We start from the raw sequence: 26,831 nt of genomic DNA, 5'->3' as shown, positions 1-26,831 counted from the left end.
TTCTTTTTTTTTTTTGCAGTTTAATATGGATCTAGAATTGTTTCCCTTGATATTTGTAAAATTATCATAATAATGCTTCAAACATGATATAAAAAAGAAGCACTTTGCAGGAACATAAACTATAATCAAGATTCCTAATTGACATACGGCATTAAATTACAACGCCATGCTAGAAAAATCTTGCAATTTCACAGTTTTTAATGACACACGATCACAGTAGGATTATGATCCAGCTGGAGCCCAATAAAAAGTTAGTAATGTAATATCTTTCAAACTAAAGGCTCAAGATAGATGAAAAATAACAAGGTTAGAGAGTGGAGTAATGTAAGAGTGTAAAATGAGTTGTTGGGTTGTTTAAAACTGAATCATGAACTTCTGAAGCACATTGAAGAATGAAAATTAAAGAAGACTGGATTTAAAGAAGTGCCAAGATGATCTGGAGGCGGTTTGGTCATATATGTGGCAGAGATGATGAGGTTTAGTGAGGAGGTTCAGATGTGAGGAATGCAGACACTGAAGCAGACGTTCAATGGAAGAATTCCCATCGTCACAGAAGAACAAGACAAGGGCTCCCTCTGTTGTTTTCACAAGCAGGAAGTTCTGACTGGAAGCCAGATTTATTATATATTTACAATAAAAGATATTGTCAACTGCTGATCCATAGGCAGTGAATGATATTTCTTGATGGATACTTCATGGTTTTAACAGTGTGCATTTTCATCTTTCACCACTTTTCTCAAGAGATACACTGACTGGGTTGTTGGAAAAAAAAAATTAAAGTGAAAACTTTTTGTCATCATCCTGTTAATGTTTTATTCTCCAATACAAATGAGAAACCTCTCTTTTTAACCAAATTAAGTAAATGTGGAAAATACATACATTCAATTATGGCTTAAAAGAAACAACAACAACAACAACAACAACGAGCATTTTAATGATTGTGCCATTTATTTAAATGTTAAACATCTTAACATCAACAGACCAGTGAGATCTAAAACAACAGCAGAGTGAGCACAAACAAGTGAGACCTGAGCCTCTCCTGGCTTCCACTACCCTGTAGCGATCAAAATAATTAACAATACGAGCTCATTCCTTTGTATGTGCGTATGGGGGGGGGGGGGGGCACAGCAACAATGTTCATTAATATTGTTTTATTTTTAAACATAAAACCAATTCTACTCCTCTATTCTTCAGGAATAGCAGCGGATCATTAGAAATCTCGCACTGGTCCATTCACCAGCATGTGTTTGGTCTATTTCTGGCAGAAAACAACCACAAATTGGCCAGAAACATTTTTTTTTTCTTCACAGGAAAGTAGTACAGCTCACTGATGGTTGTTCTATGGCACAAACACAAGATGCCATATCAGCAAAGCGACTGTCGGCTGTAACTCTTACATGGGTGCATTCACTCCATATAAAAACAAGATAAACATGGTGTTGTGCAACAGTGAATCTAAACTTTGTGAAATGTAATAAAAAATAATGATATTTCTTCTGATACATTGTCAGGCTGCAAGTGCTCAAGTTCAAAAAAAAAAATCAGTTCAGACATTGGTCGTTGAGTGACTTCGTCTCGGCCACAGAGCAGAAAATAACCAAGAAAACAATGTAATGTTGAAAAATATACAGAAGTGACAACATAACAGCACAGCATCTGTCGTTTCATCTCACTTTAAGTGGTCGTGAAGAGTTATTACGACGTCGAGGCCTAATTTTCAGGACAACGTTTTCAAGTGAAAACTGACAGCTTTTTAAAAGACAACTGTGCTCAGAATCACTGAAAACACAACTTTTTGAAAACACTCAGACTTCACAACGTGTAAACTGGGGGAAACACTGTGGTTCAGTGGAAACGAGCAAAACAAAACTTTTCTGATACGCTGCATCTGCAGTCATCAAATTTCACGATCTGTTCCTACCAGTGTCTGCAGTCCACATTGTTAATTATTTATAGCTTATTGTTTAGTTTCATTTCAAACAACAGCGCCAACTCGTGGCCTGGCATGATAACTACATCATTTTCAGTGTTTCTGTGTCTTCCATGTAAACATCCTTTTCAAAATGTTGCTGTGTAAATGTGAAATGAAGTCAGAAATGAAAACACAAACTTGCTGTGTTCTCACTTGAAACGTTGTCAGGTAAATGGGCCTCCAATCCAGCTGTTGAGTTTGGTTTGCTGCTGTGGGTCAAACCAAAAGCCAGACCGAAGATTTCACAGATCTGGGCTAATTTTTCATGTTAAAAACAAAAAAAAACTTTCCAATAATACATGTTAAAAAAAAAAAAAAAGATCTTTTACTTGATAAAATTATTATTTAATCATGTGACCGGACATAGTACCAGCAAAAAGAAAAAAAGAAAAAAAAGTCAGCATCAAGTTTCAAGGTTTTTCTTCGTAACCCTCCCGTATAAAAGTACATATATTAAAGAAAATATCTCCTAAGTCCTGCATAAATACAACTAAATAAATTATCATTGTCAACAAAAAGATTTAAACAACAGTGGAAATCTACTGCAGTGCATTTCGTTCCTTCATTGTCTTTCCTCTTTGACATTCTCAAGTCTTGTGTTGATCCGTGGGAAGTCTCCCAGCATTCCATGTGCACCACCTTCCATTCTGCTTCCTGGTGATTGTGTTTGTTTTGGTAACAAACATGACTGTCCTATCCCCTCATTATTACTATTGTATTGTACTAAGCTATAACGTCACTGGATTACTACAGAGGCTTGTCAGTGAACAAACATGAAAGACTGATTATATCGGATTGGGGAGACACTTAAGATATGTTAAAAACACATGAGAATATAAGGAGTGTACAACATATCTCTTCTTACTTATAATCTGTGATCCTCATGCGCAAAATGTTTTTAGTGTAAGTGAAACATGAAAAAGGAAGAGTAGCATTACCTCCCTGGGATTAAGGTCACTTCAGTAACCATTTAAAGCAGAATAATAGTTTTCCTGCCTCAACTGATCGGATAACACTAACTTTAGGTGCTTTCAGCAAACTACAATGAAGCATTTAGTGAACAAAATATTCTTTTTCTAAGTTGTAATTTCACTAAATCAATTCCTCGTTTAATCGTTAATATATTAGCTCTATCTCAGGATAAAATCTGAAAGTCAGGGTATATTTAAGAGGTGAAATGTGACCATGATTACATCAAGGTCCGGTTACAAATAAAAGATGACGTTAATATAATGTACACTCTGTGTACACACCGCAAGTCTGGGATCAGATGGGCTTGTATAATAAAGTGGTGACGTACTTCTTCTTGTAGCGATGTGTGGCGCTGAGCACCATCACTCCATCCTGCGGGAGGAAAAGACAAGGAATTAAACAGATTCAACAGATTTTTTCGATGAAATGAACTTAAACCAAAATGTTTTCGATGGAAATAGAAAACAGATGTGTATGGATGTTTTTCTTGAGTGTCTAATTCATTAAACAAACTTGCAACAGAAAACCTTACAGGTGTAAAGGTGGCTGCTGCCTACGTGCCCTTGTGCAAATGTTGGATGTGGGCTGGAAATGTTGAATGGGTTTGTCCGTGAGGCAGCTTCAGAAGCTACAGCCTGTTTATTAAAGGCCAGTCAGCCACGAGAGAAAAGCTTCGACCTGCACATGTTTCAGCTGGTTGTGAAGCAAAAATAAGAAGAATCCGTCTTCACTGACTCTGATCACTGTGAGTCTCCAGGCAGCTAACAGTCCTGCAGCGACGAGACCGGCAACCCAAACATGTTTCCAACTTTCTACACTGAATAAGAGACGTCTTTACAGTGCTTCGCTATTTAACTCACTATGCTCCAAATTTTGTTCAGTAGATTTCCAATCTACACAACAGCAGACACAGCCAGACATCGGCAGGTGAATTTGTGAGTTTTGGGAGCAAAATGAGACGAGCTGCTACAGTTCCAGGAGGGCTGGACTGGCGGCTCCCATATTGGAACTGTGTCGATGAAAACCTGTAATCTGACTGGCTGGTGTCAAAGTTAACTAATGTGCCATGCATCGATGGCAGCGTTTCATCTGCTCCTTGTATGACTGTTTGAGCTCAGCTGCAAAACTCTGGACGAGCCTGCCTCGCTTTCAGGACACTGGCATGCATGAAAAGTAAAAAAAAACATTGTTGCTCCAGGTGCAACTGAACAGGAAAAAAACGTCTGAATCAAAGCAGCTGCTGGCTGAAACGATTGGTGTGGAGTTTTTGATGGGAGTCTACAAACAATGCACAAGTGTGAATTCTCATGCCTACATATCCCGACTCAGCCTTCTGCATCTCATCTGAGTTTTGTTTTGATTTTCGCAGTGTTGTAAGAAGGGCAATTATCTGTCCTTCGGCCCTGTCCATCTGTCCCATTAGCGGCTTGTTATCATTGCTGGCATTCGGTCGATGCAATCTGCTGCGCAAGCTGCACGCGAGCCGTCTAACAGCAGCAGCAGCAGCAGATCGCGCTTTCTCTTGAAAAAGAAATTTAAAAAATGCCAACAAAGCTGAGCTTTTTCTCAAGTGACGCCACCAAAAGTTTCCTCACTGGTCAGCAGCTGGAGGAATCCTAAACACACAGACAGGGGAGAAAATAAATCCTGACTGGGTGTCATTTGGCCTTACCTTAATAGAAAGAGCATAGAGGTGGTTGAGCATGACGTGGTTGGGTTCTGGAAGAAGTGCAGGGTCACACTGGATGTTTAAAAAAGAAAAAAAAAAAAATGAAAAAATCAGACACTTTCAAGTTCATATTCTAAGTTGCAGAGTTTACTCTCCATATAAGACCAAGATAAACTGACCAAGTATAAAAACAAAAGAACAAACACTCATATTTTTTTGGATAATCAACATGAAAAACGAGCAGGAAGCTGAGTTTCATGACACCAGGGTTACTTACAGAGATGCCGGTGTCTTTGTTGAGGATGACCTGAAGGAGGTGGGGGGGCAGTATCGGTGGAGACTTGAACTTCTCTTCCTGTTTAGGAACATAAGCGTCCTGATGATACGGCCCAGGAGGGGAGCTGGAGAGGTCTGATAAAAGAAGGGAGGGAAAGTGTGATTAACACTCATGAGTGAGGCTCTTCGTCAGATATCACTTCTACTAAAACACTGGCGATACAGCACTCAGGGATCCAATGGGAAGCTCGTCTGGCAAAAGCTTTTGTTTATCCTGATTTTTTTTCTTGCTTCGTTTGGAAGAAAATCACCAGCAGAGCGCAACAGAGCGTGCAAATGAAGCACTTCTGTGGTGAGGGCCTGTTTAGACGAAGCATTCATTTCTGGCAAAAAGTGTCAGAGAAGCATCTGTTGGAGTTTTATTGCTGGTTCAGTTTTTTTCTCTCTTTTTCTCTGTTTGAGCACAGCACCGAAATAAACATGCATGTTTGGTTTTAATGACTTCTAGTATTTGTACTGTAGCAACAGCGACGTTTATCTTCTTCCTCAAAAGAGTGACGAGGAACTTAATTCAGGATTTTTACAAACTTTTACTTTCGCAGTTTAGACAAATGTCAGAACGCACCTGACATGTCGGAGCATTTCTGTGAGTCCACCATCAGTGCATCAAACACCTCGAAGTCCGTCTTCTTCACCTGGATGATGTTGTTGACTGTTCCCAGCTGGCTGGTTATAACAGGCTGTCATGATAGATACAAGTACATAAAGAACTCTGTGTGAGGCATAATAGAACAATATTGTCTGATTTAAGACTATTTCCCTCAGTAATCTTGTCAAGTAATCTCATAGTAGATATATGTTGATCTTGATCTCATATCTTGTTCTGTTGGTTCACTGAGAAGATAACATTTGAGGGAGTGCTGCTAACCTCAGCCGGGTCGTGGGTCCACTGGCCGTCCACGTAGAACTTGTACTGATGCTCTCCTTCTGGCAGATCAACAATTGCCACGAAGGTGTTCTGACTTTGACAGACAATGTGAGAGAGAAGAAGAAACTTTGGTACAGAGAAGACGATTGGTCACATCTAGTTAACACTGCAGCAATACACTTCTAAGGTGAGTTTGAAAGATACCATGTCTTATATTGTTGATAAGTTCTCACCTTCTTATAAGAGGGATCTTGTTGGCCCAGTTGTTGAAGGATCCAGAGAGGTAGACTTCTTTTCCATCGCCTGTCCAGCGAAAGACTGTCGGCCGGTCTAAAGTGGGCCCTTTGTCTTCTGCTTCTAAGTCCTGCTGCCATGCAAGAAACTCTTCTTTCTCCAAAGGAGCCTGAAACAGAACCGTGTTAACAGATCTGTACATTTAAGTGATCATAAATGTGGGATTTGTAGAGGTGTGGGATTAGCACTTCCTTTGAGACACCAGCAAGCCGTACCTTCATGTCCTCGCCATGAAAAATGTCTGCATCCTCTGGGCTGTCCATCAGGATCTTTGGCCCCTCTTTGTTTCCCCGGCTGTCCCTCCGTTGGGCCTTTTCCCCGTGGCCCAGGGCGGCCCTCTCACTGCTCGTGTTCCCCATGGCGTTGTCTTACTGGAGGCGGGGGGAGTTAAAGGTGGCTAAGAGAGAAAGAAAGCGAGAGATGTGAGTCAGTCTCAACGTTACATAATTAATAATACTTCAGAAGAATTGATTTTACCACTTTCTGAACTACACAGACATTGAGAATCTTCTGGGACAACTTCATGGACTTCTACACCCACTTTTCAAAGCACTGCAGCACGCATACAAAATGGAACTATGTGTTCCTTACACAGTGCGTCTTTGTTTACTTACTGTATGTTCTTACAAAGAGTTGCACAATGGGGAATTCAATAGCGGTGAGAATTTTCCAGCATGCCACCCGTGTACAAGACGGCTTAAAATAGCATGTTATGTCTGATCTAACACCGCTCGAACATATCATGTCTGTCGGCACGATACCTTATCTCAGTGTGTTTGTGCGGGTATATAATTTTTCCCTGAAGCACCTTGTTACGTAATACTTGATGGTGTTAAAACTGTAGCTGTTTCAGCGCACTAGTTTTCCCATATACACGAACAGCTTTGAGTATAATATATTATATAAAAGTCCACATCCACCCCAAAAACAGTCTGCTTCTATTTTCACAACTATTCACTACTTGTGAATGTGATTTTATGTAAACGTTCAGTTATTTTACAACTTTTCTCCTACTGCCGCTAAAGCAACAATAACTCTGACAGTAAGTCATCTCAATTGGTAACCAGTGTCGGTGTGACCTTGACAAAGCAGCAGCAGATATGGCGCTTACAGTAATGGATCATCCATTATAAGTTCCACTCTGTTATACAATGATATAAATCTGAAACGCGGCCAAAAGTTCAGATGTGTCACAAAAGACATGAAAGTCAAATTTGCCAACACGTCAGTAACTTCTTGCTGAACTAAGAGGCTATGACTGTGCATTTAATGCATAATTTCATTTTAATACATTTGATTGAAAAGAGTGTCAGGAAAAATGTGCACGTGTGAGAGTATGTTATGTGCAGTTGTCCTCGGCCAACCCTGAGGAATTAAGAAGTAGGTGAAAAGTAGTATTCCTGACGAATGTAACACAACTACATTGCTTTTATGAGGTCACTTTATTTATTACAGTGTACTCTGTATTCTGATGCCTTGATGTTATGCAGCATTAAGGTCAGATCTCCACAGCAGTTTTTCACGTGAGCCCTCAGGAAAACCACAGTTGGCCCTCCCTGGTTTAGAGCGGGCTGATGTTTAACAGCTTAAATGCTTGGGGATTTCAACCTTGTCACTGTCCGATCTGACCATGAAATGAAGTAGAATTATGACTCCAAACCTCTGTTTATTAATCATTGAGGTGAATATGGTTGACGTCTTGTACTTAATGGTGAGTGGTGGATGATATGATAACGCTATAATTCATAATGCACTGCAGGGAAGTGCTTTAGTTTCTTCAGTAGTTACAATGTCATTACTATATTTGTGAGATAAAGACAGTGTGCTTATCTCCCTGTTGTTTACAATGTTAAACTTTACTGCGTGCATTAGTGTGCATTACAAGATGCACCCCCAGACAAAGGTAACGATGTGATTTTAATACTCACATCAAACCGATGCAATATCAACTCTTGCAGGGCGAAAGCTTGACAATCGAACACTGGTGCACATTAATCTGGTCCCTCGATTTTAAAGAAACCTGACGCTTTTCTGTTTTCACTTCGGCTAACGGTATTATCGCAGCTAGCATCACTGTGTTGTGTAGCCGGTGTTTTAGATTAAGTGGTTTCCCTGTTAACAGATGACCTACTTTAGCGTCCATCGTTACCATTTGTAACTACAGATGTGAAAGACCACACATAAATTCGCAACTGTCCCGGTAAACGGATTGCCATCCGTTTTTTAAACATCTAATGTAACTGAAAATGAAACCAGACGCTAAAATAAGTCGGTCACCAGTTAAAAAGGAAACCACTTACACCGAAACACCGGCTGGCCGTCCTGTTTTCCACAAACACAGCTGTCGCCTGGTTCACTGAAGTGATACTAACTAAAATATTTAAGCTGGCATTACTGTGAAAGCACTCGCACACTCACGTACCACTGTTTTTACCTGAGAAAATGTTCCGGTCGTGGGTGTCGGCGTTAGCTCCTCATTTCATCTGAGCATAAACATTGCAGGATGCAAGAGACGAGCGGCCTCCATTATGCGCATGCGCAGAGCATCAGCCCCACAGAGCTGATTGCGTGCGGGAGTTGTTTAAGGAAAATACAAATACAAAACCGTATTCATATTTAATCCGAATTCACTTCACATTTTATCCATCATAAATGCCCGTTTTGCCCATTGTTTCAGTCAGTGCTTGACTAGTGTTTGACTGCGTCCGCAGTTCTGCAGGTAAATGTAATTTTCCATATCCAACACTAGATGGAAGCCTGCTTCCAGTCGAGTCTGAACTCCATACAATGCTGTTTCAGTGGTTTACTGTACTGGAAGAGGTTTATTTTTCATTTACGGTCAAGCAGCTGCAACGATAGAAAGATGGGAGGAGAAAAGAATTAAAATGGTCACATAAGGATAGAACCACAAAGAGAGAATATTCACTTTGTTATAACAGGAAACATTTCAAACATCTCCATTGTGGCAAAAATAAGTGCTGAGAAACTTAAGATGATAAAAAGGTTTCAAGAAATGACAATTAAAAGATAAAACAAAGACAAAAATATAGTTTTATGGTCATAAAAAAAATGGTTATTTCCACTACAAGACAGATCTCAGGTGTACGGTGGTGTACTGGATCGCTCTGTCACATTTGGGTTTAAGCACCGGCCCAGTCTTTGTGTGTGGAGTTTGCATGTTCTCTCTGTGCATAGATGGTATTCCTCAAGTTTCCTCTTACATGAATTTGAATAATAGGTTTTTCTAATCTGCTGATTGTGAGTGACTGTTTGCCCTGTGATGGAGTGTCGATCTGTCCACTGTGTACCTTGCCTTCACTCGTTGCTAGCTAGGATTGGCTTTATCACCCCACACACTAAAATCTCCTGAAGATGGGTTTTACAAAAAAGACAGAAGAAAGACATAAAAGAAATCAAGATCTGATAACAAACAAAAACTCCACAAAGAAACAAAACAACAACAAAAATGTTTTACTGGTTAGACATGAAAGCATTTCAGGGAGATTATTACTACAAAGCAAGAAAAATGAAACTGAATAGGCATACTGAATAATGTCAAATATGATGCAGAAGTATTTTGGGTCCATTAAAGTTGGGAGAAGGGGACGTTTAACTGCCTGATTAAAGGTTTGTCAAGCTATGCACTGTCACCTGTCATGGAGCATATTGTCTTAAATCTTTTGTCCTTAGTTATTCCTTGGCACTACCTACTGTGTTTCCGCTGGTGATGCTAAATTTAGACTCCTAACAGAGAGCAGCTCACACACCATGTAAAACATTTAAAGCAGCTTTATATTTCAGCATTCTCAATATGCACAGGTTTGACATGCAGAAAAGTGCACAATGTGAATTTAAATACGACAAATTATGATTTAAAACACCCAGAAATCAGGGTTAATTAGTTTAATTAATTAGTTTATTAGGAGCATTCACTTTTTTTAAATCCAGTGCATTTGCATAAACAATCAATATTATAATACAGGTGCTTTTAGAAGATGGATGTTATCAGAAGGACAGACATGCAAAGTTGTTGTTCTGAAGGATGCAGACATCCTTAAACATTGGGCCATTTTCTAACTTAAGATGTGAAACTGCTGGCAGACCTTTTTATGCTCCTTTTCTCTCCTCTTTTTGCTCACAATACATTTATATTTAACACCTTTAGGTGTCCGCTCTCTTTTTCTGTGTATGTAAGATTTCTGGCTGTGCAATCCAATTCACTGTCATGCTTGCAGAAAGCTGCCCCCTCTCAAAGGAGTCCTGGTGTTAAAAGCTATTTTTCCCCTCCTTTCCAGTTTCATGTATATGCAATGAAATAGCCATGAAATATCTGTGTTGTAAAGTGCAACCGATTACTATAACTGAATTTAAAAACTGAATTAAACTGAATTGAGCCAAACACTGACCCTTGTGGAACCCCTCAGATGTGAGAACAATGAGATCATGTTTTGATTGTGCCTGTGACTTTAGTGTAAACTATATGACAGAGGTGTGGCTGCTGTAGAGCTATGCAGGTTGACTGAGGGAAAAGCTGGATGCCATAAAGTGACTGTAACTTTAGTAGAATTGCGTTTGTTGAAAAACATGGAGGACGACAGAGGACCACTTGAAATGTGAAGCAGAACCGTTGTGTTTGCTGTTTGAACTGGGACTTTGCTTGTTGAGGAGAGTCAGGAGGCTGAATGGATGTGCTGCACATTTCCATGTTTCATTTGTGGCAAGATTTTCCTGTGGGATTTATTTATTTATTTATTTATTTATTTATTTATTCCAAAATACCACTTTTTCTCTGAATAAAAGCTGACTTGGAACAGAACAATACTTTCCCTCTATAGACACTGATGCGCACAATCAAAAGAAGAGGATGTCATGTGGTTGAATTTATAAATATCAGCACTATGCACTGTGCTATGATTAGAAAACAGTTGCTGCTATTGCATAATTTACACATGCTTCTTGGTATAACATATGCAAAACCAATAAAACTGACAAATATCTTTTCTATTGCATTTTTGCCTTCAGGGCCACCTCTCTAACTTGGAGTTCTTGATTTGCCTTCCTTATAGGATGGAGTTTAGCTTCTTCTGGAGAAATCTGCAGCCAAAACTTTAAAAAAAAAAAAACAATATCATCTGCTAACCTCCATTCTCATTCTGTGCCAATTCTAGATTTTTCAAACTTGTACACAGAGTTAACAAGTAAACAAGTTTAGTTAATGGCCTGAGCAGGAGGGGAGCGCCAACTGTTGGAGACTTTAGCCCATAATGAGGACCGACTTTTAAAAAACTGTCCTGTGGAGATGATTGAAAGTTTGATTTCACCACACAGATTTTAAACAAATATTTCCATTTCACACAGCTCCTTTATCTGAAATGTCAGAGCACAGGCAGTCCCGAATCGTGGACACAGCCACAGCTGGTACACAGATTTTAATTCACACTGGATGTTATTTACATAGGTCTGGCTTTTTTACTTCATCATATAAGCTTACAGGTTTCTTCTCTGAGGATGTCTTATCTGTCTAAATATTTCCCAACAAATGAGTACTTATACATGCACAGAGGGTGTTAAAAGAGAGACATGTGCCAGTAAAGAAACAAGGCACATTAGATGTGTGTCCTGGTTCCAGACGGCTGTAATTGGCTCATGTCAGCTGAGCAGAGACTGAGTGGGCTCCAAGAAAGAAGAAGTTGGCCTTGCTGGTGGAGGTGGGATTTTTTTTTTCTTTTCTTTTTTGCCTGCTTGCGGAGGCGGATCTAAAAATGGGGCTACAGAGACGGAGTCGGATGGTATGGCATGTTGTTAGTTTTGATCTGTTGAAAGGCAGTTGGCAAAGGAGCCAGACGGTTATAAACCCTGATGTTGGATCATTCCAGTGCTTTCATTTTCATCTCTTCTTGTCCCTCATCCAGATACATTAGAGCTTGTTCCTCTCTTACAATCCGGTCCTCTGTCACCCTTTTTATTGATGTTGAAAGTTAGCTGCATTTTTCTTGTTTTGTAACCTTTTATAAAACCAATATCGAACTGATTTCAAATGTTTCCATTTGTTTTAGTTGCAAAAAGGTTGAGTACATTTCTGCCTTTTATATAGATTTGAGTGAAACGGTATAGTTTGGATAAATTCAATGTAATAATTTGACTTTGTAATCATATCTTGTCATCTGAGCACCCCACTGTGAACCATACTGAATTTAACTCTTGATGGAGAAACACACACATACACAAGTTCATCCAACTGCACTGTTTCTGCGGATATTTATATCACTGACAGGAATGTTGACATGTTACTGTCTGTTCCGTTGCACCGCCACCCCCCACCCCTCCCTCCCTCCGTCTTCTGCGTCCTCCTCCTCCTCCCCACCCCGTCTCCGTCTGTGCGTTCGCCCCCCCATGATGCAGCAGTGGCGGGCAGCCATGCCAAATATGCTGAAATAAAGACGGCAACAGGAGCAATAGTCCAGTCTCCTCCTTCACACAGCAAGCTTGTTCTGACAATATAAAGCGCTCAGTCAACATATATCGTAAACTTTGGCTGCAGAGCAAATAGCAACAAACAAATTTCTTTTTTTGGAAAGGTTTTAAATGAAATGTCCCCTGTTGATGTGTCATTCCAAAACCAGAAAGACTAACTGTCTCATCAGAGATCCCACTTTGGCTCACAGATCGGTTGATGAACTCCTTGATGGCTCTGATGTTCTGACATTTTACCGTGGCTCATCCTGCCACCGGCTCCCCAGAGCCACGGCCGCTGCACCACTCATGTTTACCGCCGCTCGTCCCCACAGAGCGAAGCCATCACACGGACATCAATCAGCCACGCCGCAGCGCCTCGGCCAAATAACCTTTGGACTGAGCTCCTCTGAGTTACACATGGGGAAATACGACCGGGAAACTCACACTTGCTCCCGTGGCACTCTGACAGGCTCACAGCTGTGCATGAAACACAACTGATACAGTTATGATGATGCAATTGTTTCATTGTGTACATAATAGCTAAATGTGCCACTTTGCGGGCTGTAGTCAAAAAATTGTGCTTTTTCAGTGGCCACATACTGCTATTGAGTAAACAGACACCTAAACCACAACTAAAGTCTTTATTTTCACTCAGTGGTGCAAACAGGGAATTAACCTCACTGGGCCCTCCAAACTCTTTAGTTATATCCTCCATTTACCTCTGACAACTAACTTGCATCAATCACTTAAAATGTGTAATGGCCTTAATATAAACATGTTGGCTGAATTCATCAGTTTGAAGGTAAGGCGAGATTGTTTTTAAGGAGCAAATATGCTTTAGATACCGATAATTCTTTATTTTTTCGGTGCACACTATAGATTTATGTGCAACATCCTTGTTGTAATGAACTGAGGTGACAACCATCCATTCATTGATTCTGTAATTCATTTACTCATTCTGCAATGTAGGTAATGTATAAATGTGCCGTCAATAAAGTCGATCATGCATTTCTAGTGAAATATTTCACAGGTGAACGCGTGCATCTTCAGCACTCTAATGAGTATTTCCAGCAGGGAAATATAAGCAGCGGTGACCCACAGTGCCCCAGTTTATGTTAACGAAGGAAGGTGTCAAGCTGCACTTCCACAGTTTGATTGCTCGTTGCTCTGATTATGATTTATGATAGTTTTTTACCGATGCAGGTCCTGAGGGAGCCGGCATGTTTCTGACGTGCAACTGCCCCAGCACACCTGATTCAAATGCGGGGCAGAAGCCTGAAAATGAGTGGTTAAGTGGAATCAGGAGGATTGGAGTAGTGAAGCACTGATATGGCACAAATGATTAGGAAATAGTTTAGTATGCAGCGTAGCAGAGATATCAATACTCTGTATGGAGCTGTTTTGGAGCCTGATTGGTTATTTGGCTCGCCTTTAATCCCCTGTTTAGGTTCATTAGCCACAGCAAAGCTATGGTTGAGTTATAAACTTGGCATACAGAAAGGTTCATAAACTCTCAACATTTAATTCCTATTTATATTCAGCTCAGACGTTACGTGCAGTAACCTGTGATGACGAGCCAGAAGCAGTTGTTTGAAGTCTATTTTAGACTGAAATCCCAAGTCACATCGGTAAAACCCTTTATTCTGACAGATGAGCTTGATGTATACGCCATCTGTCAGTGGTCTTTGATAAGCTGCACCTGAGATCTGTATGGAGTTCACTTGACATAGAAAAAAATCACATATGTGACTCGACTATATAGGGTTTCTTTTTCTTTTTTTTTTCACTGAGGGCAGAAGTGAGAATGGAAAGCAAGGCTCGAAGTGAACGCCATAGACCAGCACTTAAACACAGTGATTTGTTTAATCATGTGTATGTAGGAAAGCATGAACTCCTCCACGTGGAGTAGATCCCAACCCCCTACCTGAAGAGGCCGTTCCATCTTTTTCCATGACCAGACTGCACCTTTGGAGGTGCTTCACCTTCAGTACTTCACACTCAACTGGCAAACAATTCCAGTGCATGCTGGAGGTGTGGGATCGTGGAAAGAACTGCATCAATATGCATGAAGCAGAGAATCCGCCTTCCACCGTTCAAACTTCAGCTGAGATGTCCAGTTAAAGTCAGTAATCAACAACCCAGTCGTTATTCTTTCTGAGGGATTGGTTTTGCTGAGGACAAGTGTTTTTGCAGCAGTCCATCTTTCTGGGCAAGAGGCCAAAAAGAAGCCATTTCAAACTTCTGAGCTGAAAGCAAAGCAGCATAAAAATGGCCACTTGAAGCAAAATCTTCGTGTGCGATGGTGAAATTGAAGAACTCAAAATCCCGACTGGACAAATCCAGGCAATGTATCATCTCACCAATAAAACCATTGCAAGCAGTGGCGAAAACATTTTGTGAGAATATCTTTCTTGCAAGAACGACTTGTCAGGACATGTCAGGATCTCAGGCTGGATTATAAAGGATGGAAATTTCTTCAAGATGATATTGAGAAGAAAACACAACAATTTCAAAACGCACAAAAAAACACATCAAGTTCTGATTCACAGTGTCTTGAACTGAACTTCAGACTCTCGAGAAAAAAATTGAGAATGACTTGACATCCAGGCTCAGTGAGACTGAATCATTCTGCCAAGAGGCTTTGGAGAAACTACCAGAAAGACAGAAAGAAGGCAAGTCGTGTTTGTTCGATCCTTTTGTTGGATCATCTTTTATAATCTAAGGATTAAGATACTGATTTTCTATACAATTACAAAATACTCAGTTGTGTTTTTTTTCCACATCAGTAATGAACAGAACTTCTTTTAGAATGAGTCATAGTGTAAAACAGAAGGAAAACTAAAGTGATATATTTAATTGTTTTCACGCTCTGAGCTGGTGTTTTGTTCCTAAATGTGTTCCCTGTGAAGAACGTCAGATAATTATTTGACGCGTCAAACAATCGTCCTCATTAGTGTAGTCATTTGCGAGGCTGTTTGAGTGGGATAACCTTGAGCTAATATAAAGCTTCAAGTTTCAAACTTTCTCTCAACATTTAATGGAGCAATTAGCCAGGTCAAAAACATTATAATCCGTTATGAAACAATTACATAACATCCTCGTCTGAATGATTTCTCTCCCACATATTGGTGCCTGTATCTTCTGTTCTTCAGTGGAACAAGCTGAGCTTCTGTTTAACATTTGGGCAGAAGCAACTGCTGGACTCAGTGTCTTTTCCTTTTACCGACAAATCTAAAAAAGAAAAAAAAGAACAAAAGCTTCAGGGCAGCAGTGTCTGACTCTTAGTATCTTTTCATTGGTTTTGCTGTTTGCCGACTTTCCAAGCCTTCAAGGCAAAAACACACATTATATTCGATTTGCTATCAGCAAAGCTTATTAGTGGAAAGATGATCCTTTAGTTTTATGAGCAAGGGCCCTTCTGATTTTAATTATAAGCCGTGGAAAAGGTCTCGTGGCCATGATGCTCCTCCATGTGACACTCAGCCTCAATCTCCTTCACTTGTGATTGTCCCTTGGCTATGACCTTCTTGACACCCACTTTATATATTTGAGATTTTATAAGTGTTATCGGTCAAGCACTTTGTAATCTACGAAGCGTGTGATCCGTGCAACCCTTGAAGATTCTACAGTTGTATTTCAACATGTGTTCTCCTGCAGCCTCTTGAAACAGTGTGCAAGCCAATCAAATGGAGCTGATGAGTGAATATGGAAGTCGCATGACTCCAGTGCTTCTGTATTGCTACTGTAAATCCACTGCTACGCTCATTGACTTTTCCATTCAGGCATGGCGCAGCAATAGCTCTTCAATTTCACACAGAACCAAACAAAAGCAGCTCTGTTTGCTACCAGCAGGACTGGAAGCCTGTAGCATGAAGCAGGGTTTTGGCTTTGCAAGGTAACTTCAGGGTAAAATCTCAATTATGAATAGTAGGAGTGTGGAGAACTTGTAAAGAGGCATGTTGCTTTGGAGAGATTGTGGTCAAGATAACAGAGGAGTATAAAATATCTCACTGACCAATCAGTTTTCTCGGAAAATGTATTGCTTCATTCAGTCAAATTGTGCAAAGAGGCCATAAATTACCATAAATACCGTAATCCAGCAGTTTTGTAAAGGCCTCTGTTGGCTAATGATATCTTATTATAGTTTACAGTAGCACGTGCAGAAAACTGACGTTAAAAAACAAAACAAAACAATAATGGCATTATCAAAAGATGACAATTCAGACATTTTCAGCATAAACCCACATTTTTCTGTCACATTTTTTTCTGTTAGTTTATTGTAATCTTATTGCTTTTTTGTTTTATTTTCATTTTCATCTATGTGGGAAAAATATTTTATTTTGTTTTTATATTTGTACCATTTGTACGCTTTATTATGGCCTCCTTTACCTTTTGGTTCTGTTTATCTATTTGTTGTTTTAAGACAGCCTTGACTGACAAACTGTAGTTCTCGTCACTCAGATTTACGCTAATCTTAAATTGTTTTTAAGTAAAAAAAAAAGCCATTTTTTTCACATCCACCTTGTAAAACAGGTCTGCCACTGAGGCATCTGTTATCCGGGTTTTCAAAATTAGATCCCATTTTAATTTTAATCTCTTATTGAAAAAGAAGCTCATTAATTAATTAATCATTAATAGACTTTGACCACAAAGAGAGCTGTAATGTAAATATCCCTTTATTTACAATGTAAAGGTGATTTCATCCATGTCCATGTTTTTTTTCTTTGTTCTTTTGTTTTCTTTCATTCATTCATGCTTTCAAGGTACACATCACACAAATCCAAGACAGCCAAGACACAATCCCTATGCCATGCTTTCATTGGAGCACTGAGACATATCCCTCAGACCAAGTTTCATATCATTATCGTACTTTATTTACTAAGAAAACCTGGCGTGGAGCGTTCATTACATGGCATAAACATTACATGAAGCCCTACTTGTTACACTTTGTTTCCTGTGATTCTAGGGGCAATTTTATGTGCATTTAAATTCTTGTAGGTTACACTAAAGATCTGCCATCAAGTTCACCACAGCGACACATTTTCTTTAAAACAGTGCTTCAGCAATATTAACAAATGACGAATATTTGCTCCGGACCTCACATTGTCTCTTCTTTACTTCGTTTTACAGTGAATAAATCACACAACAGTCCTACTACGCTTCATTCCCACAGTGCAAATAATGACATTAGAAGAGGAGGAGCGGATGTTTTCACCTTGTCAGAGTGCAGCTCTGAGAGCACGACAGGAAACTAATGTACTATATGGCAGTATATACACATCACTTACAGGGTTAGCGTTCATTAACGTTCACTTCACATCCTTTTTCACAGTTAGCGTTTCAGCAGAACACAGATTGGATGAAGATGGGGGGGGGAAGAACGGAGGATGCGTACTGTACATCATCGGATACAGGAATAAATACAGACTTTCAATGCATGATAATAATTTATACTGGTATGTGTAGCAGTTCTCTTATAATATAAGGTATGCAGATAGCTTTCATTCCCATTTGGTATATGTTCCGATATTGTGAGGTTTGTCTCTTCCCAAGAATCGAATGGTACCGGTAGTGAATTTGCATGTGCCTCTTGTGCAGCGTGATTAACAATAGAAGGTGAATAACACAATCCCATTACAGTAAGCATGGATTTAATATCAGGACGAAATGGGACCTGAAAAAGAACGAACACTTGAATCGGTCACACTGATGTACCCACTCGGAAAGGTGCGATATGTAGCTTGAGGGCTGTCGAGTCGAGCGTTTGTCACTGCGAGCTTCCCCTGGTGCTTGTCTGACACTCGGAACTTTAAGAAACTTCACGTCGGACCGGTGGGTGGCATTCTCTCTCATCCTATCGCTTGCATTTGTCGGAAGCTGTCAGGGTTGTGCAGAGTTGGGGACCCGTGACAGTTGTTGTCAACGGTGTTGTCGGTGAGTCAGTCAATGTGTGTGTGTGTGTGTGTGTTTTCAGCGTAGCGGTGGCGCGGAGGAAGAGAGGTGCTGTCGGTGGCTTGATCTCCCTCGCCTCGGCGCTTCAGCCGGGTTCGTTCGGTTGCCGTCCTGGCGTCAGTGTGTCAGCTTGTCTGTTTTCTCCCGCCCATGTGTAAGACTACAGGGTGCACCCTCGATCTCTCTCTGTCTTCTCCGCCGGGTAGAAGAAGAGGATCCTGGACTATAGAGGCAGCCGGACGTGCATGGCAGAACTATTGGGCCGCCCAGCCAAAATATAGATGGCGCTCTCCCTTAAAAAGTCTTCCCAAGTCACTGGCCTGTTCAACACAGAAAGAATTTACAATTTATGATTAAATCTCAAAGTTCTTGAACATGGTTGTTGATATGACTTTATTTGTTCCCAAAAAAACAAAATTGCAAAAGCAAATTTTAGATTATTCCTGTACATATAATTCAAACAAACAGCAAGCTTTTATTATCCAGAGACACACACTCAGCTCAATAACACTCTCATCACAGGGAAAGTGAATCTGGCATGTCCACTTGTTGTATCTGTTCCGGTTATTCTCTGCAGGCGTACTCTTGTTCATTGCAGTCGATATTTGTTTTTACACCAGCATGGTTCTGCCGTTAGAATTCGCGATCCTCATGCCTCGTGACTGCATCAACGTGCTAATTTGAAAGTAATGTAGCAATATGTCTTTGAAGGGGCTCAGTCGTTGTGGTGATGGGATATTTAATTGCACCACAAATTAAAATGAACTCGCTTGAAGCTCTGAAGAGATTTTCCCTCATATTGAAAATACTTTACCAGAAGTGATGTTCATCAGAATAAATTAATTCAGCGAGGACCCCGAGAGCAGGTGGATCCCGGGGGTTTGATACACCTCAAGATGGCAATAATCACACATTCAATATTTAATGCTAATAAAGCAATATCTCCGCAGTTTAATTTTGATCCAAAGCCAGGAGTTGTGCGCACACCTTTAATGTGTTTTAAATGCTTATCTCATGAAATATTCACGTGCACAAGGCATTATCTTACTTTCCTGATAATGCAATGCAGAATTGTCCTCATTGCACGCATGTGTTCTCCGCTCCCTCGTGTCTCATAATGATTTGGAAATTCAGTTATACAGCCTGTCAGTTCTCTTGAAGCATGTTCTGTTCATTATTATTCCACTTAATAGGACTCTCGCGTACTTCTGCTCTTGTAATTATGGTTCCCGGTGGTCTTTGCCTGAATTCCATGCGCATTAGCTCCAATTACAGAAAAATGTGTAAGACACAGAATGCGGCATACAGAGAATTCATGATGCAAAAGAGAGGTTTCTCCTTCATTATCTGATGAAGGCTGAACATCATTATGAACAGGCAGTCAGGCAGGTTATCATCGTCTCCGACGAGGCCTTCTGGGTCTCATTGATTACTCAAAATTAAGCCTATTGTTGCCGCTTCAGATAGATTTGCAGTCGTTTCACGGTCCTGTGTTGATCCGCCCTTTTAGGAATTGTCTCAAAGACTGGAATGAACAATTCCAGTCGGAACATTTAAAAATAATTCTTTCATCAGTGTGTGCGGTGACAGCAGTGAAGGTACTTGAATGTCATATTTTACCTTTATTCAAGCTAATATTACAGGAAAGTTGGATTAAACACACACACACACACATCAAGATATGAAGCAACCAACCTGCTCTCATCAGTCTTGCTCCTTTCGCTGCCTGAGCTGGCCGGACTGTTCTCGCATATGGGGCCAACGTGACTTATACTGTAGCAAAGAAAACAAGCCGTTACAACAAGCTGCAAACTGAGATAATCCCACCTGTTTCACTTCTTCCTTCCTGTGACTCTACTGGGGTTTACATACTTGATATTCTACATCTGTCTTTATTTACAATACGTTTGGTTGGGCAATCAAGTGTTGGTGTATTCTCTAAAAATCTGAAACCCAAATAGATGGACGTACTTTTACAGTGACTGCACTATTCCACCTTGGATGACACCTATTGAAATTCACTGCTTTTATTGTGCAAAAAGAAGCAGTTTGAACTCTATAAATTGTGAATATAGATCTTGACAGCCATGCTTTGAAAATGAGCTTCTTCATTATGAGGTAATCACAAACTAATGAGCAGACTTCAATGTCAGGGTTTTTCACTACTTCTGTTTATGAAAACAAAAAACAAAAAACTGGAATTGCTGTTTTTTCCCCCTCACTCTAGAAATACTATGCTTGAGGACATTATCATTTCAAATGCACTCCAGGTGACTTTCATCCACACATTTGTGAGTCACGGGTGTTTGATATTTTGGAGTCAGGAGCCGGACTGATAAACCTCTCTGACGGATGCCTCTTTGAACGACTCCTTTCCGCATCCACACTGTGCGCCTGCGATCAAAGGCACGGCAGCCCTCAAACCCATCTGATGTTTATTTGCCTTTTAATGAGGCGGCGTTTTGAGGGCCTGACGCACGCCGCTCACGCTCTCAACTTCCAATCCGTCCGCAGTGTCCTCTGATAAGTGAGGCTTTTAAAGAGAAGCACCCCTGAAGAGAACAAAGGGGATTTCTTTTGATCCCCGTAATGAGAGGCCGGCCCGAATCTTGCTGCGCCTCAATATAGCGAGACCTGATCATGTGAAGAGCTCACGTTCTGCTCATTAAACTCCATTCAGGGTTGCATGATTACTAAATGTTCAGAGAGACTGTCACTTTGGAGATAACAAGGTCCTCTCTCTTCCTCTGCTTTCGTTTCTCTCCTTCATTCTTCTTCCCTTAAAGCAAAGGGTAAATTACAAATTAAATCCGAGTCAAGGAGGTTGTCTGAGAATACATGAGGATGGCAGAGTGCCTGAGGGCGTTGAAGTGAGGAAGAGGAGACGAGCCATGCAGTGCTGAGTCACACTCACCCACAATTGATAGGAGAGCAGAATGCCATGAGTCTGTGGGGGATGCCGCATGTTGAATAGGAGCATGTTGAATGTTGAGAGGAATGAAATGGTACAGCAGAGGTGACGTGACAGCACAAGTGGTTAAGCAACGAACAAGCACATGCACACATGGCGAAATAGCTGCTCTGCAACATTTGATGTTGTAAAAGATTCTGAGGTTGTCACACTGGAGTATTTTAGACGATCTCGAGTGTTGTCCAGACTGAATAGCTGTTCCTTTGTATCAATCCCACAGACCTGCAACCTGCAACCCTGGAGCAACACCTGGCACTTTAGCCCCTCTGAACCGGCTCGCTGGAGCTTTCACAGAATGTTGCTCAAATATATTTCTATTTTAGTTTGCACAATGCACTAAATTTAAAAAGTAGGTTAAACGAATGCCTAACAATTGCTTAAAAGACTAAAATAGATAAAACATCTACCACCAACAATACACATCAAACAGGTATAATTGCTATTAAACAGCTAAAATGTGTAAAACAGTTTTAACCACTTGAAAATATGAAAAGGAAAAATAAAGTGGTGTGTGCAAAATGGTTAAATGTAATAAAATATTGACATTTTAGTATATCTGGCTAAAATTAGGGAACTTTAAAAGCTGTCTAATCCTCGTTTAAAAGATTTGGTGCAAAGTGGTTAAAACCGGAGCTTGCAGACCCCTATCAAAGATTATAGGGTCCAAATTTGCAAACTGAGGACATTTTGTGGTTAATGTGAAAATTAGAGAGGCAATGTAGGAAGATGAGACGTGGAATTTAACAAGTCAAAGTCATGAGGAAAGTAAGGTTTCAATGGGAATTTTCCATCATACACAGCTGTGGTGCATGTTGTGCCTCAAACTAGTATCTTATCTGATAGAAGTTGATTTGTGGTTATTAAACCACATTAAAGCAACTTCTCAGCCTCCAAGGTGAATGTATGCAAGTTTCTATGGACTTGTATGGGTGAGGACATTATTACCCCCCACCTGAAACAAAACGGTGACTGATGATGCTCAGATGAAGGTTTGTGGCCATCTGATGAATAACAATGAGCAGTTTTATATATCATGAGGAATCATTGTAAATTTTATCTAATTGCATGTATTTTTTTATTTTTTATTTTTGGTCAGACCACTAATGGAGCAGTGAAAAGCTTTATGATACATCAATGGCTTTATCTGGACACAGTAACAAAGTTTCACTCAGAGCGGAGTGCTTCTAAATGGTGCACGCTACTTTGCTGCACACACAATATCACACAAACAAACAAATGCAACTGCCATTAGAGTCAATAAGAGCTTATTTTCCTTTCATTGTCTCAAGGGAGATCTATCCGTGGTAATAAAACTGGTAAGGACAAATGAGCCCTTCCTCGCTGGAAAATCCCCTTTATGTTGTGCATTATTAGTTCAATTTAGAATTTTATACCACAAATGAAGATAAGAGTCGTACACAGAACAAAAACATATCGTTCTCAGGTTGATTCAGCCCGACGGGCATCTATGAAGTGGTACTTTGGAGAGATGTTGCACTGGGTTGCGCTAGATTGCGAATCATATCTCACATTTTCCCAAATGCATCACGAAGGCTGTATTTGTTGTTAATTTGTGGTATTGGCTGATTCTTGAAATGTTTCTGTTGAAATGTGGCGAGTTTGACACCATCTCAGTTGAGTTCGGAGTGCCTGCCAATGCCTTTGCTGCGTTTGCCCACCGCACCGGCCATTTGCACGAGGCAGAGTCGCTGCTTTTGATTCTCCAGTTATCTGTTTCAGCACAAAGCTTCAGGGAGAAAAACAACACGGTTCTGCCCCGGTCTGGTTAAAGTGCTCTCCGGCACAAACAAAGTCCAGCTCTCCGTGGACGCGGCAATCACGCTGCCCAAAGCCTGCACGCCGTGGTAAAACTGTTGACCCTGCACAACCACGGGAACTCCTGGCAAGAGCAGATCTCTGAGGAGTCCCAGCTGATTTGCTACTGTAGCCAGAGAAAACATGACACGTGAAACATACACACACCCGCGCAAAATCTGAACAGACACGGTTTCACCGTTTCATATATTATTCATACATACAGAAAATAATAATGGCAATCACGTAATCTCAGTATAAGTTTTAGCTCTTTTTTTTCAAGGATTATCTCTCTTTTAATTATATTGTAAGCAAGACATGATGAAATGCAAATTAAGCAATCAGCAAATGGTGGAGTGAGATAAGAACGTCTGTAACTTTGATATTCCGATTCCTTTCTATAAATCAAACACCTTAACCTTTCCGATTTCCTTTTTTTTTTTTTTTGTTGACAACAGTCAGTGTAACGCTGGAGGATATTAAGCTTTCTAGAAGAACATTGGAGCTTGTGTAATCACAAAAGTGGCGGAATAATGAAGCTTGATGGATGAAATTATCTCCTTCATCAGAGTACTTTTGTGAAGCATTTTGATCAAACTGGGGAGCTTCTGACTGATTATATGGCGACCATGCAAATGGGATAACATGGCATCTTTAAGCACAGACTGTATATAAAGATGTTGTTTTGTGCTTTGGAGATGAAGAGTGAAGGACGAATCTGTTAAAGCACAGTCTCAGTTCCATATACCGGTAGGACCCGTTTACACGACGTTTTCAAGTGGAGACAAAACACTTTCACTGCATTTTGATTGTCCATTTACAAGAGGATGGCACTAGGAGTTGAGACATTGTCGCGCAAACAGGACCTTCGCCTCGGGTAATGAGGTAAAAACAAATCTGTGAGAGAGATTCAGGAAAAGAGTTTTATACAGTTTTTACATTAATTTTGTTCTGATTAATGATTCTAACAGTTGAGCTTGTCCAGTTTCCTTTCCTATGGCATTGAGAGATTCATAATTTATAGCCTGGACAATAACAGCAAGTAGCCAACAGGTTTCGTTTGGTCTTCCATCTTTAAATACAGTCAATACAGCAAAAAGAAAGAAAGAAAAAAAACTGAAGAAACCTCAAAGCTGCAATGCATCATGTTTTTACCACCTTGTGGCATTAAAACATGAACTAGTTATTAAACATGTGATTCATCACCCACAGTTTTAACATCAGCATGTTTCTGTCCAGCCGTGCTTCAAGATGTGTAAAGTATGGGAGTCATTCTGTCACACGTCAAAAAAATGTAAACAATAGAGGCTAATTGTGAACCAAATTACTCTTACTAAAGAAATTAACCCTTCACACAGTTCGGAAAGAGTAAGACAGTTCTAAACATAACAATCTAATTAGTCGAGTCAAATGTAGTCAGCATGTTTCATTTGTTATACTGGGCAAATAAAGCGGTGTGTCATCCGCAAAGTAACTCAAATGGACTCTGTCACTTTGATTTATGTCGTCTAGAGGAAGCATATGTAATGAGATAAGGACACAGCTTGTTATCTTGCTTCCTTCTGACTCTTTTTTTCTCCCTTAAGCTTCCTTTCTCTTTTTTTTTTCCGCCTTGCAGCTTACATTGTGCATACAGATGAGATCAAACTCCTCCATGTGGGACACGAAGAAGTAGTGAAGAGCTGCACTCACCTCACATTGCAGGACTGTGAGTCTTTGTTGAGCTTGTGAAACCAGGACTGCTGGGCCTGGCGGCATTCTGCTTTTGTGATCACGCCGTCTTTGTCCAGGCTGAGACCCTGGAACACCGTCCTCGCCTTGTCTCGCTCCTTGGCAGTCAACAGACGCACCAACGAGTTCTGCAGGAAAGTAAAGCCAAACAAAGCAAGAGAGGAGGTGACTGGGACCAACCGGCTCCCTTTCAGTCCCACTTATTAATTTCATGCCCCCTTTTATATGATTCCCACTGCTGGCAAAGGGGATTTCTAAATTTTTTTTGTTTTTTGTTTTTTTACCACAGTTGTTCTCAATCACATAAGGGCTGCCTGGCATAATCGACAAGCACTGCTTTTTACCCCATGCGACCTCAAAGTCACATACAGCCTACAGAGAGCGAATTTAATCTCCAGAGCCACAAAAGAAAAACATTATATTGACTCTCCTCTGGTAAAAATATACATGTTGAATCATGACAAAGGGTTCTCTAATAGATCCAACCAGGTCTGAAATCTTCAAAGACATCCAGGCTCGTTTTACAAGAATTTGGAATCGTGACTCAGATGTTACAAAAATACGGACTTGTGTAACAACTGCATCATTAAGACACATCCAACCAGGTCCATCTGGACGGCTGAGGATTTTTACAGGCATGTGTTCATGGTGTTCATTTGCTGGATTGATTTAGCATGAGTCAGCAATCACTGAAAGAATAAGGAATAACAGATCAAATCTATCACAAAGGCAAGCACATGATCTGTTCGTGACTTTGATTTAATTCAATGTGTGTAATTTTCATGGCAAGGTTTTTTTTTTTTATACATTTATGTATTGTCTTTCCAACCTAATACGATACCTCAGTGCGGAACTTTCTCAACACTGCCAGAGACTCAAAATAGAGAAAATCCGACCACTCAATGTGGCCCTTCTTCTCGGGATCTAATGCGGCGAACTGGGCGAGGACTTCCTCCTCCTGCTCATCAGTCAGGTCCTTATCAAACTGCTGCTTGGATACGAAGTGACGGTACTGCAGGAGCTCATCTGACACCAGGCACGACTCTGCAGCGGCACAGGAACAATTCATCACATCAGGTCCAATTAGTCACATCGCAGTCTTCCAGATATAATTAACTTAAGGTGACTCATTTTCAGCGAAGTCAGGAGCACCTCCCACTGTTTGTCGACCAGCGAAGCTGCACGACGACACCACCGACTGGGTCCAGGGCCAATAAAGTAATAACTCAAGGAAACAACACAGTGTGGGAAGTAGACTCTTCCGAGAGGTCAACACATTTGTCGCCCTGATAATAACAGACACTCAAGCATTCCTCTTAGGTTTTCCTTTTTTTTTTTTTCTTTTTTTTTTCTGCACCTTTAATGTCATTGCTATTTATGGAACATTCAACCGGCACCAAGCAGAAGAAGCATACTGGGGTGTGTTGGCAGATCATGAAAGATGGTAACTGACTTCATGGTTTTTCAGATAGTAATTTGTTATTAAAAAAAAATTAAATTAGAACGTCTTGTGTGCACAGTTGCAATGTAATGGCTGTAATAAAATTTGTTTTGAAAAGATATTTTCATGGAAATTTGAACCACTGCAACAAGTTTGAAGTGCATGGTAAGACTGGTCCACTCACAGATTTAACCTCAACTTCGGTTCCAACTTCACAGAACTGACGTTAAGTGTGATCGCTCATAGAAATGTCAGTTATCACTACTTCTTTTTTTGAGTCATCTGACACAAGCTCACCTACTTGTGGCACAAGTTGAACACTATCAACAAACAGATTGGTTATCAGGATTTCAG

At 40.4% G+C, this 26,831-nt stretch overlaps 2 protein-coding genes across 3 annotated transcripts in view; both read right to left on the bottom strand.

Moving 5' to 3' along the window:
* Positions 1 to 894: 894 nt before the first annotated feature.
* Positions 895 to 8,644, bottom strand: prkab1a (protein kinase, AMP-activated, beta 1 non-catalytic subunit, a). 2 transcript variants are annotated; one of them, XM_030085393.1, is made up of 8 exons: positions 8,546 to 8,644; positions 6,327 to 6,508; positions 6,051 to 6,220; positions 5,818 to 5,911; positions 5,515 to 5,629; positions 4,891 to 5,024; positions 4,617 to 4,685; positions 895 to 3,316 (listed from the first exon to the last, which is right to left on the bottom strand). In XM_030085393.1, the coding sequence occupies exons 2-8, from the start codon at positions 6,468 to 6,470 to the stop codon at positions 3,239 to 3,241; spliced, it is 804 nt and encodes a 267-aa protein (XP_029941253.1). In that variant the 5' UTR covers positions 6,471 to 6,508; positions 8,546 to 8,644; the 3' UTR covers positions 895 to 3,238. The 2 variants fall into 2 exon arrangements, with proteins under 2 accessions (XP_029941253.1, XP_029941254.1); XM_030085394.1 differs by lacking the exon at positions 8,546 to 8,644 and adding an exon at positions 8,040 to 8,062.
* Positions 8,645 to 17,312: 8,668 nt separating this feature from the next.
* The window catches only part of phf24 (PHD finger protein 24), a 36,309-nt gene continuing 26,790 nt past the window's right edge, over positions 17,313 to 26,831 (bottom strand). The window contains exons 5-8 of the mRNA XM_030085009.1: positions 25,878 to 26,080; positions 24,998 to 25,164; positions 20,215 to 20,292; positions 17,313 to 18,839 (exon numbers count right to left, since the gene is read on the bottom strand). Coding sequence (XP_029940869.1) covers positions 18,743 to 18,839; positions 20,215 to 20,292; positions 24,998 to 25,164; positions 25,878 to 26,080 — 545 coding nt within the window. The 3' untranslated portion in view covers positions 17,313 to 18,742. The remainder of the gene's footprint in view (positions 18,840 to 20,214; positions 20,293 to 24,997; positions 25,165 to 25,877; positions 26,081 to 26,831) is intronic.

This window comes from Salarias fasciatus (genome assembly GCF_902148845.1).
Source record: "Salarias fasciatus chromosome 7 unlocalized genomic scaffold, fSalaFa1.1 super_scaffold_4, whole genome shotgun sequence".
Taxonomy (NCBI): domain Eukaryota; kingdom Metazoa; phylum Chordata; class Actinopteri; order Blenniiformes; family Blenniidae; genus Salarias; species Salarias fasciatus.
Note: the sequence above shows the minus strand (reverse complement) of the source record. Positions and strands in the feature narration are given on the sequence as shown.

Excerpts from the sequence above, each read along its gene's own strand:
- prkab1a (XM_030085393.1), bottom strand. The coding sequence starts at position 6,470 with ATGGGGAACACGAGCAGTGAGAGGGCCGCCCTGGGCCACGGGGAAAAG. Across the intron at positions 6,221-6,326 it reads TTCATGGCGAGGACATGAAG|GCTCCTTTGGAGAAAGAAGA; the intron begins GTACGGCTTGCT and ends GTTCTGTTTCAG. Across the intron at positions 4,686-4,890 it reads ACAAAGACACCGGCATCTCT|TGTGACCCTGCACTTCTTCC; the intron begins GTAAGTAACCCT and ends TTAAACATCCAG.